This window comes from Columba livia, chromosome 4 (genome assembly GCF_036013475.1).
Source record: "Columba livia isolate bColLiv1 breed racing homer chromosome 4, bColLiv1.pat.W.v2, whole genome shotgun sequence".
NCBI classification, from domain to species: Eukaryota; Metazoa; Chordata; class Aves; order Columbiformes; family Columbidae; genus Columba; species Columba livia.
This window is the reverse complement of record NC_088605.1, coordinates 20116306-20130426: the sequence shown is the minus strand read 5'-3', so window position 1 is coordinate 20130426 and position 14121 is coordinate 20116306. Positions and strand designations below refer to the sequence as shown.

Here is a 14121-nt window from a genome sequence, read left to right as displayed (position 1 = left end):
ATTCATCAGCAAAGCAAAATAATTCTTACAGAAACCTCTTGTAAGAAAAAATATACTTACCAGTTCTGGAATATCTTTAACTTTTAGAGGAACCTGAATTAGCCCCAGGTGATTTCTGAAACTAAGCTGTTCTCCATTTTCATAATTTGGGTTTCGAAGGTTCATCAGTACCTTAAAAATGGTAGTTTTTGTCATTCCTTGCGTATATTCAGAAATTTACATTCAGAGCTCTTCTTAACATCATGAGTATTACGAACAGTACATTCAGTATAAAATCGTTTGTTGTAACTGTTATATATGTAGGCCCTAATTTTCAAATTATATCTCAACATTTTCAAAATCAAAAATGAGACACTTTTTTAAAGAAGCAAACATATGCCACTTCAAAAAGTAAGCTCATATTATGAAATAAAAAAGCAGAAATAATTTTTGATATATGGGATTAAGTGCTGGCTATATAGTAATGTCTTGGCTGAAATTCAACTCTTTATCAAAGCTATAGGAACACCAAAAGTGTATTTCTAATAGCTACAATATCCAGGATATTCTTCAGTCTTACTTTTTCAGAAAGAATTTTTACCCACATTCTTACACTGGTGATCTTACATAGCTTTCAATTGAAGTGCTACATAATTTCCTGCTAAAATAATGTCTTACTAAATAATAATACACCAAAATATCTTCTTTCATTTAGGAAAGGAAAAAAAAATTACAGAATTGAAAATCTAAAGTAAGGATAGAATTGAAGGGACAAGGAAACATGTCAAGATATATAAAGGAATTTATAGTCTCTTACATACTGGTATTCCATGGGTATAGATTTTGATATAATGTTGAGCTGGCAAGGATTCTAAGAGAAGTTTCCACCTCTTATTAAATTCTTCCACAACATCCTACCTCTAGTGTTCTCACACTTGGAAGTATTACAATACCATATAACCTCACTGTCAGATTTGTAAATTAAAAGATAATGTAAGAAACCGCAAACTCTGGAAAGAAAACAGTATAAAGAAAAACAGAGTGACCATGAAGGTCGCTGGATAAGGCTAAAATGAAGATGGATTTGTTTATAGGTTCAAGAATAAATATACAACTCAACTGTCTCTACAATGATGGAAAATAGAATAAATTAAAAATTTCCAAAACTATTATCACTAACTGAACAAGAGGAACTCTTTAGAAATGTAATAAAATGGACGGAAAGTTTACTGTTGGATTCAGAAATGCATGCACAATTCTTAACCTTGAAACAATTTACATTTAAGTCAGAAATACTGTACATCTCCTCTACCACTACAAAAGACATTCCACTAAACTTGCACTGAATCACATTGCAATATTAATGCATTAATTCTGACTGACAATTCAGTGTTAGACTTCTAAGTTTTATTCTGTAAATCAGGAGGCCATCTTAATTCTAGAATTCTACACTGTTGTCATACTATAAAAGTAGGAGTAATTACATTTACATAGTCCTAAAATTACATTCAGCCCTTTGAAGGCAACCGTGAGGCTGATGTGGCCCCTGGTGAAAATGAGTTGGACAACCTTGCTCTAGACGATTTGTTTCCCTGTATAATGCAGAGGATATACAGATACTGATTTTTAAAATTTTACTTTCAGTCACATTTTAATCCAAAATCTCCTACTGTGTCACCATTAAGTTCACTGTCATCAACAATGTTTACTATTCTTGGCATAGCTGGTAAAGCAACTTCTGTTATACTAAGATGTCCTGTGCTTGAACCATACAAAATGAGGAGTAATACTGTCATTTCTGACTTTTAAAGATTCAGCAGTCACATTTTTTTTAATGGTTTGGTTTGATTGCAGAAAAAAGCCTCCAAATTCCACACAGTTCTGTTTCATGTTTGATTTTTCACAGTCTTCATAGATGACCTACAATTTCAACTGCATTCATTTATCAGTTCAATGCATTGCAGCTTAAAATGTAAAATTATTTACGAAATCAGCTGGAGAATTGCCCTCAAAGAAAAACGTTAGCTCCAAACTTTTCTTTGGAGAAAGAGTTTATCACAAGTACACTTTAAAACTGCAGTTTAAAAAAAAAAGACACAATAGGATTGCATTTTGTAAATAAAATATGGAGTCATCACAAACATGCCAATTTTCACCTGCTATAAAAGACAAGTTGTTTGAAATGCACTTTTAGCAGCTGTTTTTCCCATTTCACATTAAAGACTATAATGGATGAAAGTCAATAGCTGAGTCATTGTTTCATGAACACCTACCTCGAGAAAATCTTTAGGAGCATAAACAGGCCGGAAGAGACTTAGATCTGAAATAAGATTTCAACGATTTTATGTTAAAACCAAGAGATGAAAAAAAAACGCAATTTTCCCATACCTATAACACAATCTAGCAATTTCAATAACATACTAAAGCAAAGATGAAAATAACATCACAGGCACCATGGCTACAACCACCACATGTTCTCTGAGATTATGCCATTGTTAGTTTTGTAAACCCCAAGTACATGAACAGTAGTCACAGGAAGTTTTTACTTATTCCACATAAGCCTTTACATTGAACAATTCTCAGACATGGAAGAGACCTGAGCTTAATTATCCATAGTTCTGAACATTTTCTTTCTATTAGCTTGATCTTACACTAAGAGGAGCTGTGCCCTGGCTGTGTGAATCTCCAAAGCCCTGGAATGAGGAGTATTATACTATACCCTCTCAGTGATAACTCACAGTTAGTACAATAACTTGAAACAAAATAACAATTAAATGAATATATACTTCTTTATACAGGATAAGACATTACCAATGAGAAAAAAAGACTGAAATAAGTTTACTTTGAATTGATCACATCAATCTGTGACTGATAAATAAGATGTATATGCTATTTTTCTATGTACAGAAATGTAATGCACATAAATTTAGTTGACCTTACCTGGCTCATCAGTTCCCATTTCATTCCATTTATTAAGTAGTTCTTTCTGTTCATTTACAGGCCTCTGAAAGGCACAAGAAAGTAACTCTTATTTTTGACAGAATGAGTTAAAACATGCCTATTTCAAATACATAAATTAATGTAACACTTTAAAAAACAGATTGCAACAGCAGCACAAACTTATTTTGCTTACAAATTATACCCAGCCTAAAGGTAGATTTGATTGTAGAAAGTCCAAGTTCCAGTTTAAGTTAAAAAGGAGCCCATTAAAGAGTTCTATGCATTCACTAATGAATTTTAGGTTATTTAGTAGTTGGTTTCGTATTACTGAAGATCTACTGCACATTCCATAGAGCTGTTGGACTTTGTCATCAAGTTCCTGTCCCTGGCACAGTCACGAAAAGCAAACACAGCTGCATCCTTCATCTCATATGACGAACCACAGTGGTTCTGCTACCTTTCATAGACATACAACAGGAGAAAGATAAAATCCAAAACATTCTAACATTATTGCTCAATTCCATGATCTTTAAAATTAAAGCCTCTAAATTAATAAAAAACAAAACAAAATAGAGCAGAATCAATGACAGAATTAGCAATGTACCAGCATCTCTCTCTCCTAGAGGACCAGTTCGACTGTGGCTTTCTCCAGCACACAAAGTGTATCTATATAGTGCACAGGCTAAGCAGCTGGAAGTTACACAGCTGAGTCTGCACACAAAAATGCTCTATTAAGAGCAATGAACATAGTAATTAGCTTTCCAACATGCTGCTCCCTCAAACGGATAATTACTGCAACAGCAAAGAGGAAGATCTACCTATACACTTCAACTTCTCCCAAGTTGAGCTGACGCACACATTTCCACTATCCCTGAAAATTATTCTGTATTAAAATCATTTAGATAGTGGCCTTGCAGCTCTTGATAACCAAGTGCAAAATAAACATTACAAGTGTGCAAGATGAGGTTTAATGTTCAGAAATGTATGTTTGGCAACAGAGAGTTAATAATACATTACCTTCTGTGCTAGTGGGATACCAAGTTCTGTGCACATGCTGTTTAGACTTTTTAGAATTCGCTTCTCCCAGTTTCCCTAAAACACACACAAAAAACAAATTATATGGAATTTCTTTTTCCTCCAATTGCATTTATCATATAATAACAAGCAGCTTTTTAAAGTCATATCTAAGAAAGGATAGCAAGAGTCATGGACAAGGATCTGCAAAAATGTTAAGGGAACGTTTACATGCTTAAGTAACAATAAAGCAAAGAGATTGCACCATTTACATCACAATAAAGAACAAGAAAAATTAGTTATTTATATTTCAGATGTCCAAAAAGCTTATATTTCACCATTACTTATTTTTGACATATGTCTAAAGATCAAGCTTCCTTATCAACATTTAACAAATTTTTCAAATTATTATTTGCAGGGCAATCATCTGTGTCCAGAGAATGCCTTCTCCACTTCACGACCTAAAGAGAGTACAAGTCTTTCTCCACAAAAGGTGTTTCTTAGAAGTTTTCAGAAGTTAAAAAATTATAAATTTGTAATTCTGCTATGCTCAAAAAAATAGTTCTTCTAAAATAATGCTCAGGAAACAGTTCTCTAATTGAAGAGAAAAACAGAAGTAGACAATACGTCCGTAGCAAGTGGACAGCTTAAAGAGCAATCAGATTCTTCCCACTGTTGCATTAGACTTCAAACTTACCATACGATGCCTAATCCGTGGATAATTCCTATGAAGTTAATGCCAACTAGTATTGACTTCCTTGTCAACTGATTTAGGATTATGCTTCTGTGATTACAGCAACACTGGTGGGTTTTATATTTAATTTAGTTTTCCGTGGATGATGAATCAGGCCTTGATCAAATGAATGTGAAGACTCCTCTTAATGTCATTTAGTTCTATTTATTACTTGTAATTTGCTCTAGACACAAATTCTACAACAGTTAGTGACTGTCTATTCCCTTGTTCCTCAAAGTTCCAACCGAAAGAAGCTGAAGCTTATTAGACAGGAAGCAAACGAAGGGAAAGGCAGATGTCCAAATGTGCTGTTAAAAAAATAAAACTTGTCTCTTGTCTATAATTGTTTCACTTTAGCTTCCATTTACAAGATCTTCTCATGACTTTTTCCATCAAGTGAAACAGCTATCTTCCACCAGAAATTTATTCTCATGATCATGTCATCCCTTCACCTTCTCTTGCATAAATAAAATAATTTGAGTTTTGACTGTAAGCAGTGTTTTCCAAATGGCAGTATTTTCAATAATGTTCTGTATAATATTTTTATTTAACTGTATTATTATATTCAAATGCCTTTCAAATGCTGCAGTTACACAATACCATGCCACAAAACAGCTGTTCTCTTGTGGAGGGGTTGTGCAGAGCATTTCCAGTACCCTATTTTGCTAAGTGTAGTTTTGTTGCTAGAAGAAATGACAAGTGAGAAAGCACGAACACTACTAAGCCATATAGGATAAGAAAGTTGAAATAAAGAGAAAATACAGAGGTCTTAGTAGCAGTTTAAATCAAAAAGTGAAATCACCAAGATAAAAATTAAGGGGGGGAAGGGGAGAAAGAAGGCCAAAAAAAAAAAAAAAAAAAAAAAGCACAGATGTGCTCCAAGCTATAAAAGCTACAGAAGAAGCAGAGAGGAGGCAGATGGCAGCTTTGCAAGACCAAGAACCAGCTTATTCCAAGGAGTGATGGAGGCCAATACTCTTGGTATGACTGACAACTGCCAGAAAAAACATTAACCCACTTATGTGGTTGAGGATGCAACATGTAAGTAATAGATCACTTCCAGATACTCATAGACTGTGCCATAATGCAGCCTTCAAGACTCTGCCCAGTAAAATACGTCCAAATAAAAGCAACCAAGTTAAAACAGAAGTGAGGACTACACAGCCTCTCCAAGCCAAACATCCTCCCCTCTCCCTGGGACAGCAGATCACCTCCAGTGAGCAGAAACAGAAAGCAGTGTCCTCAACTGAAATAAATCTGGTAGGAGAGTTTGTGAATTCATTAAATTGATGAGAATAATACATTTTCCAAGATGATTCCACCAATTTCATGAAGAAATTTAACACTAAGAAAACACGTTGCTCACGTCACCTCTCACGGAAGGGGAAAAGGGTGTTCGCTCAGGGGCTAGCAAGGCTGATTGACACGGCTCTAAACTAAGACTGGAAGGAGGAAGGCAGCAGTACCAGGCCAGTCAGTGATGAGCAGTGGGATGGCACACCAAAGATTGAGGAGATGCTTGGCAGCAAGATTTCTCAGACTGTGCCATGAGGTGAAGGGCACAATCAACAGCACTGAAGTGCTTCTACACTAATGTGTGTAGCATGAGGAAAAAGCAAGATGAACTAGAAGCCTTGGCCTGGTCGTCCCAGGGATATGATATAAATGGCATTAGAGGAACCTGCTGGGATGAATCCTGTGACTGGTGTGTCATGGTGGATAGCCACAGGCTATTCAGAAGGGACAGGCAGGGTAGGAGAGGTGGGGGGTGGCACTGTATGTAGCAGAGGGGCTGGAGTGTATAGAGCTGGCGACGGCAAAGTTGAGAGCCTCTGGGTAAGGATTAAGGGTCAGACAAATAAAGCAGGTGTCATCATGGGTGTCTACTACAGGCCACTCAGCCAGGATGACAACACTGATGAGTTATTCTTTAAGGAACTAAGCGAAGCCTCCAAATCATCTGCCCTTGTCCTTATGGGGGACTTCAACTTGCCAGATGTCAACTGGGAGTATCAGACAGCTGGCACAAACAGGTCCAGCAGATTCCTAAAGCATCTGGAAGATAAATTCTTAGTGCAGGTGCTAAGGGAACCGACCAGAAAACATGCCTTCCTAGACACCTTCCTAGATTTGATTGTCACTAACAGAGAGGGTCTCATGCGAGAAGTGGTGACTGGTGGCTTCCTTGGCCACAGAGACCATGAAGCAGTCAGGTTCAAGATCTTTGCTAATGGGAGGAAAACTACCAGCAAGACCTTAACCCTAGATATGAGGAGAGCAGACTTCAAGCTGCTCAGAGAAGCACTTAGTAAGATTCCCCGGGAAAAAGCTTTTGAAGGCATTGGGATCCATCAGTGTTGGTCATCTTTTAATACCACCTACTAAAAGCAGAAGACCAGGCAATTCCAAAATGCCAAAAATCTAGCAGGTGAGGCAAAAAGCCAGCTTGGTTGAAAAGGGATCTTCTTGAAATACAGTGAAAAAAGAAATTACATGGTCAGTGGAAGCATGTCAGGCAACATGGGAGGACTACAGAGATGCTGCTTGCCATTGTAGGGAGGAAATCTGTGCTGCCAGAGCTCAATTAGAATTGAAGCTGACCAGTATTGTGAAGGACAATTAAAACAGCTTCTTAAACTATATTAATGGCAAAAGGGAAACTAGAAGTAACATTGGGCCATTACTTGATGAGCATGGTCACCTTATTAACGGGAACATAAACAAAGCTGAGACATTTACTGCTTTCTTCACCTCGGTATTCAACATTGATGATGCACTTAGGGGCCACCATAACCCTGGGCTGGAAAACTGTGGCTGCAAGAGCGATAAACTCCCAACCAATCTGGAACTTGTATGGAATTTGCTACTCCAGCTAGATCCCTACAAGATGATGGGGCCTGATGGGATTCATCCAAGGGTGCTTAAAGAGCTGGCTGACATCACAACAAGACTACTCCGTGATTTTTCAACACTTTTGGGAAACTGGAGAGGTCCCGTAAGACTGGAAGCTGACAAACGCTGTCCCAACCAACAAGAAGGGCCACAGGGATGACCCTGGCAACTACAGGCCTGTCAGTGTCACTTCTGTGCCTGGCAAAATCATGGAGAATATTGTTCTGGGAGGGTTCCACAGGGATCCATCTTAGGGCCAGTGCTCTTCAATGTCTTTATAAATGAGTTAGACTCAGGACTTGAGGGATTGCTTAGTATGTTTGCTGATGACACAAAACAGAGAGAAGCTGTTGACACTCTGAAGGGCAGAGAGGGATCCGGACAAATTGGAGAACTGGGCAATCACCAGCCACATGAAGTTTAACAAGGGCAAGTGCCAGATTTGGCACCTGGGACATGGCCACCTTGGCTGTACATACACACTGAGGGATGAGATGCTGGAAAGCAGCTCTGCAGAGAGGAATCTGAGGGTTCTGGTCGATGGCAAGTTGAACATGAGCCAATGGTGTGCCCTGGCAGCCAAGAGGACCAACTGTGTCCTGAGTGCATCAAGCACAGCATCGCCAGCTGGGTGAGGGAGGTGATTGTCCCGCTCTGCTCTGCACTGGTGCAGCCTCACCTGGAGCACTGTGTGCAGTTCTGGGCGCCACAGGATAAAATGATATTAAGCTACTGGAGAGTGTCCAGAAGAGGGCTATAAAGTTGGTGAAGGGTTTGGAGAGGAAGTGGTATGAGGAGCAGCTTAAGTCACTTGGTTTGTTCAGCCTGAAGAAGAGGAGATGAGGAGGAAACCTCATCGTGGTCTACAGCTTCCTCACAAGGGGAGGAGGAGGGACAGGCGCCAAACTCTTCTCTTCAGTGACCAGTGACAGAACCTGAGGGAATGGCAGGAAGATGTACCAGGGGAGGTTTAGGTTGGACATCAGGTTTTTCACCCAGAGGGTGGTGGAGCACTGGAACAGGCTCCCCAGGGAGGTGTCACGGCCCCAAACCTGACAGTGTTCAAGAAGAAACCGGACAACGCCCTCAGACACATGGTGTGAACTGTGGGGTTGTCATACGCAGGGATAGGAGTTGGACTCAATGATTCTTGTGGATGGGTCCCTTCCAACTCAGGACAGTCTATGATTCTAAGGTTCTATGATTGCTATGGTTACAATGATAACCTTCAGTAAAACAGTTTAGACTAAGGAACGCAGCAGTGCAATTTGCAAACAATTCCAAACATGACTATTACAAATCAGATTTATCTTATCCTGTAGCAAAGTCATTTATGAACTTTCACTGCAGTTAAATGAAACAGGGTAGACAAATAAACTAAAGAGAAATATGTCACAAATGCATAAACTAGCCAGGATTAGTTACTTTTTTTCCACAAGAATGAATCATAAAATTCTTTCTTCTACAAGACTAGACGGAAATGTGATTCTTTCAGAGGGTACCTAATAAAACCTACTCTGTGGGTACAGTTCAAGGTATCTGAACACAGATTTCATTTGGTACATTTTCTCGAATCAAAACCTGTAAATTTCAGAAAGAAGAGAAATATAGAAACAATGTTGGTAATGCACTCATTTTGATGCTCACGAACTTTTCATTTGGTCTCTGATATGAGGCATAACTTAATTTAGGATACAAGAAGCCAGATCAATACACAATCTAAAAGATACTGAATATCCCCTACCACAACTTCTGTAACAAGAAACAGAAACTTTTTCAGGAATAACAAAAATGTTACCAAATTTCTTTTTACTTTAATACTTTTCAGAGAAAATACGATTTTTCTTTATCAACTATTTAAGCACTCACGTCCATCTTCTCAAAGAGATTTGTAAACTAGGAAAGCTGAACTGACTATTGTTTTAAGCAGATCATTAGCAGCCACAGCATTAGAATATGCCATATTGTCATTTCAAGTTTTTCAAAGTCCACCAGTCTGTTTCAAGAAAGAAAATAAATAATCTAGCTGGTTTTTGTCCTTTATGGATTATTTAAGTCTTCTGGGAGAAATTAGGGTAGGGATAGGAACATCTCTGTGTAAAAAGTTCCTAGTACCCACACTCCTATTTAAATAAACTGTAACATTACTCATATTTTAAATTGCACTGGGGCGTGCTCTAGCTTGTAACTATAAACCTACAGGTCAGAGTGCTTTTTTTCGATTGTGTGTCTGTACAGCGTGTACAACACGGAGAATCTGGTCTTGGCTGGGTGAAAAAACCTACCAGAATATCAATAACAAATATAACAATGTATTTCAAGGTAAGTTTTTAACCAGGTGTGTTCTTTATGTATGCACTTTCTTCAAATTGCGAGATCTGAAAATGAGCAAAGAGGAACACAGGAAAATTTAAGTACTGGGAGGAAGGATTTGCTTTAGTAAAGCTCCACTTCAGCAAGATCATCACAGATTTGAGTAGAAGCATAGAGGTAAAGAATCTAATGAAAAAAGGGACAAACAGATTTAAAAAAAAAAAAAAAAAAAAAAAAAAAAAAACAACAAAAAACAGTTATGGTCTTCTATATTCCCGAAAGTCTGAAGTACAGCCCACCAGGGAACAATTTATCTTTTCAGGTCTCTGTGTTTTTAGACAACCAGTTGATGCTACTCAACAAGGACACACTGAATCATGCTTAAGATTTCCTGAAGTAACGGATCAGAATTCTCATTTTTGTGACTGTACTCCAGTACTCAAGTTTTAAGAACTGCCCGACCTTCAGAAAGGTATACTGTATCACAAAAGATCACCCAGAGTTATGTTTCTGACTGCACAGATTTCAGATGAACCTATCATTTTTTTCATTGGAGACCAATTTAGAGGTAATGGAAAGAAGATCAAGCAAAAATAAGCATTATTAACTCAAACAACATGGGTCCTCCAGACCCAGCAGAGTTTCTCAGTCTCCTTGAAGATGGCTGGTTAACGTTGCCTTGCTCTGGAAACCACCGGAGTGAAACCAAGTAACCGTTACGTGTGGCGGATCCGGCTTTCCTGGAGATGGCTGAACATCTGTCTGCCCATGGGAAGTAGTGAATTAATTCCTAATTTGCTTTGCTAGCATGTGTAGCTTTTGCTTTACCTATTAAACTGTCTTTATTTGGTTTTATCAAAAATTTTCTCACTTTTGCCCTTCCAATTCTCTCCCCTATTCCGCTGCAGGAGCATGAGCAAGTGGTTGAGCTGCCTACCAGGGCTAACCCACCCCAGAGGACATGGATGCCTAATACTCTTCGAAACAGGGCTATGAAATTTTGAAACTAGCAAAACCAGGGCTTCTTCTACTCATTCCTAAACTATCAGAAAAACAGTCCTTCCCATATAGAGCTAAAAATATTGCTTACCCTAAGTATGGTAAACACTTCTATAAAATAATAACCAATGAAGCTGGTTTAAGACAAACACACACACAGATACATCTCTGTGGGTTTTGCATTAGTAAACTGATGAGTGATTATTTTCAGGCAGTAAATTGTGGCATTATATTTCACACCACAGAAGAAAAATTGTTTAATACAATCTTTGTCTCCAAATGCTAAAGATTCAAACTCAGGACAGGAAGATAAGCTTTACTGGAATAAGCAACAATATGATTTAAAAAGTAACACAATTTGTCAAATACCTTGTAAAAGAATACTGCAATATATTTCTAAGCACGGCTGAGATCAATACAATTTTATCCTTACCTCAGATATTTTGGTCAGATCATATTCTTCAAGCATTTTTTTTTACCTTTTTATGTGGACTTTTTAATTTATTTCAAATGGCATATATTGGTGAAAAAACAAAACCAACAAATCAAAACTCTCTTTTTTCCTGACTCTAAAAATCCTCATTTAATTTTTTGCAGTCCAGTTTCTCTTATTCTCCTTCAATATGCCTTTAGGTTCTTAGCTCTATACTTTTCATCTTCCTTTCATATTTCTAAGTACTAAATATATCTCTACTTCCTGAAGATCTCACTATCTCTGCAGCCTGTTTTCATTCACTGCAAAACTGCCTGCCTGTGTCTCTTCAAAAAGACATTTTTGTAACTTAAGTGAAATGACCTATAGCTACGCTTTTTCTTCTCTCCAACAAAATGAAATTATCCTCCTTGACATATTTCACATTGTCTCTATTCTAAAATATTCACCTGCCTGACTATATCCTACTTCTTTCATGATTGGAGAATTACTTGAGCATTTTTTGCATGTATTTAAGATGTCACATATACAACATTATTAACAACTGCGATGCAATTACGAATTTGTGTTTTTCCTACAGTATAATACCTAGAAATTGTACAGTAACATCATACAGAGTAAATGTCAAACAGTCAAGTCAAAGATCTCATATTAGCAGTAAAATTGATAACAACCAACCTGTGCTTTCCTCATATAAGCTAATGGTTCTTTCATATGCTCAGGCGGTGCTGCAGGATGACAGGGCGAAGGAAACCTTTAAGAAAGTATTGTAGGTTTTAAATGGTCAGATTTCTATTATGCTTAATTAACTCTGTCTTTGTAAACCTAAACATAACTTCTTCTATGAGAGCACTAGTAACCACTGTGTATGTTGATCAAAACTAAGAATAAACATAGTTTTTAGAAGTATTTCCTCCTCATCCTTTCCTATGGACATAAACAATACAAAGGTATGTAAGTATTAGTAACATTTCAACATGAGTTCTTCTACTAAAAGTAACACTCTATAATAATTTCACATATTTGCAAAATAAAATCAAATAATTTATGAACAAATCAGGTATTTTAAAAGTGTATCCTCCTCTTCACATCATATCATCTTTATGACTCTCTGGAACTTTTACTATCCAGGATATTATATATTTTTTAAAGACTATATTTTTGGAGGATTTCCTTTCAAAAACCAATAGTGAACATGTACATGTACAAAGCAACTAAAACTTTGTGGTATTGACCTCAGCAAAGTTGAATATCCATTCATAAACTGCATTAGGCCAAAATACATAAGCTGGAACAAAAATTAAAAAACATAACCAAACCAAAACACTAATTTGTCTGTCAGTAGTGCAGACAATTTCCAATGAATTATTGTCAAACTCTTTATTCCATTTAATCTTAACTTTCTCAAATTTCTTTCAGGAAACCAAATTTACACAAAGCTTCTCTCGTTATCCTGAATTTTCTTTGGTTTAAATGTATTCAGTCAGTTCGTATCATGCGATTTTGCAAAACCCTCCCCAAATTTCTTCCCATTTTTAACTGACAAGATCATTCTTTTACTTGCTGCTAATTTGTTCTGGACAACTCTGTGCCCATGTGTAAAATGGAATCAACACTAACAGATTTCAGCAATGCCATTTCCTGGCTTTTCCACAATGGTCATGAAATCATGGTATTCTTACTTAATCTCAATTTTCCAGGGCTAATTTCATTATTTTGCAGCCTATTTCTGTGAAGTCAAAGAAAGTACAAGCATTAGTCTAAGAGACAGGTAAATACTTTTCCCTTGAAAGATAGAATGAACATGAATCCTTACTAACAGATACATTTAGAAGTATTTTGCTGAAGTACTACTAAGACACATCGTTCAAAACTGCTAACAAGCTTGTTTAAATTAGCAGAAATAGGTATGCATACACATTTCTTATTATATAGTTGCATTTATGGTTACGTCTGTTACAAAATTCACCTTCCCACCTTGTCAGAATGTAACAGCAATTTATGCTTCCCAGAAGTCTAATCCAAAGTTCACAGAACAATTATAAAATGGGAATTTCACAAATTTCAGTGTGTTTATAACCATATCCCAAGCATGATGAGCACTAATCTGCTAGATCTAGAGATCCAAAACCTTAAAGATTCTTTTTAATAATTAATTAAAAAAATATGTGTGATACTGTCATAAACATCTGAAAATAACTGAAATTCATTTGCAACAACTAACTCAGCTACACAAGAATTATATTATGACTGTTGGTCCTTTGGAAGTAAAACAACAAAGAAATTACTGAAGGAACTAAAAAACTTGGTGATATTTGTTTCACCCATTCTTTAAAATGTAGTTGAGTCCAGTATTTCATGGGGATGAAAAGAAATAATGGCACTCCAAAAACAAAAACAAAGCAGGTACCCTTGGTATGACAGATCTTGGAGATTAATAGTAACACATCATACACCTATATATACAAATGAATCGGAATACAAATCCTGTGAGTAGAATTATTAAATAAAAATACTAAATAAACTCACACATTGAGTTCACTATAAACAGCATTCTGAAGCTTCTTTTCCCAACCTGTTAAAATAAAATATCCAGAAGACTACTTTAGGAATTAATACTAATGGAAAAGGAATCAGAGGTTGTTTTGCAGTCACTAGTTTTCTGTCTTGTCTCAATTCATGTCTACCTAGCAGACAAACAGGAAGAGACGAAGAAACCTTAATCTAATTAATATAGGAAAAACTGCAAGAAAAATTGCAAGTTGAGACCTGTTTAAAGGTTGAACATCCTTTATTTCCATCTACTGTTCAACTAATT

At 36.8% G+C, this 14121-nt stretch overlaps 1 protein-coding gene across 6 annotated transcripts in view; it reads right to left on the bottom strand.

The window, feature by feature from the left end:
* TBC1D19 (TBC1 domain family member 19) overlaps window positions 1-14121 on the bottom strand; it is a 52742-nt gene that overhangs the window by 25511 nt on the left and 13110 nt on the right. For 4 of the 6 annotated variants that reach the window (XM_065060682.1, XM_065060680.1, XM_065060679.1 and 1 more), the window contains 6 exons: window positions 13833-13878; window positions 11982-12057; window positions 3937-4011; window positions 2920-2983; window positions 2253-2299; window positions 61-171 (listed from right to left, as the gene is read on the bottom strand). In XM_065060682.1, the coding sequence (XP_064916754.1) occupies window positions 61-171; window positions 2253-2299; window positions 2920-2983; window positions 3937-4011; window positions 11982-12017 (333 nt within the window). In that variant the 5' untranslated portion in view covers window positions 12018-12057; window positions 13833-13878. The remainder of the gene's footprint in view (window positions 1-60; window positions 172-2252; window positions 2300-2919; window positions 2984-3936; window positions 4012-11981; window positions 12058-13832; window positions 13879-14121) is intronic. The other 2 variants (XM_065060683.1, XM_065060681.1) reach the window with 2 other exon arrangements.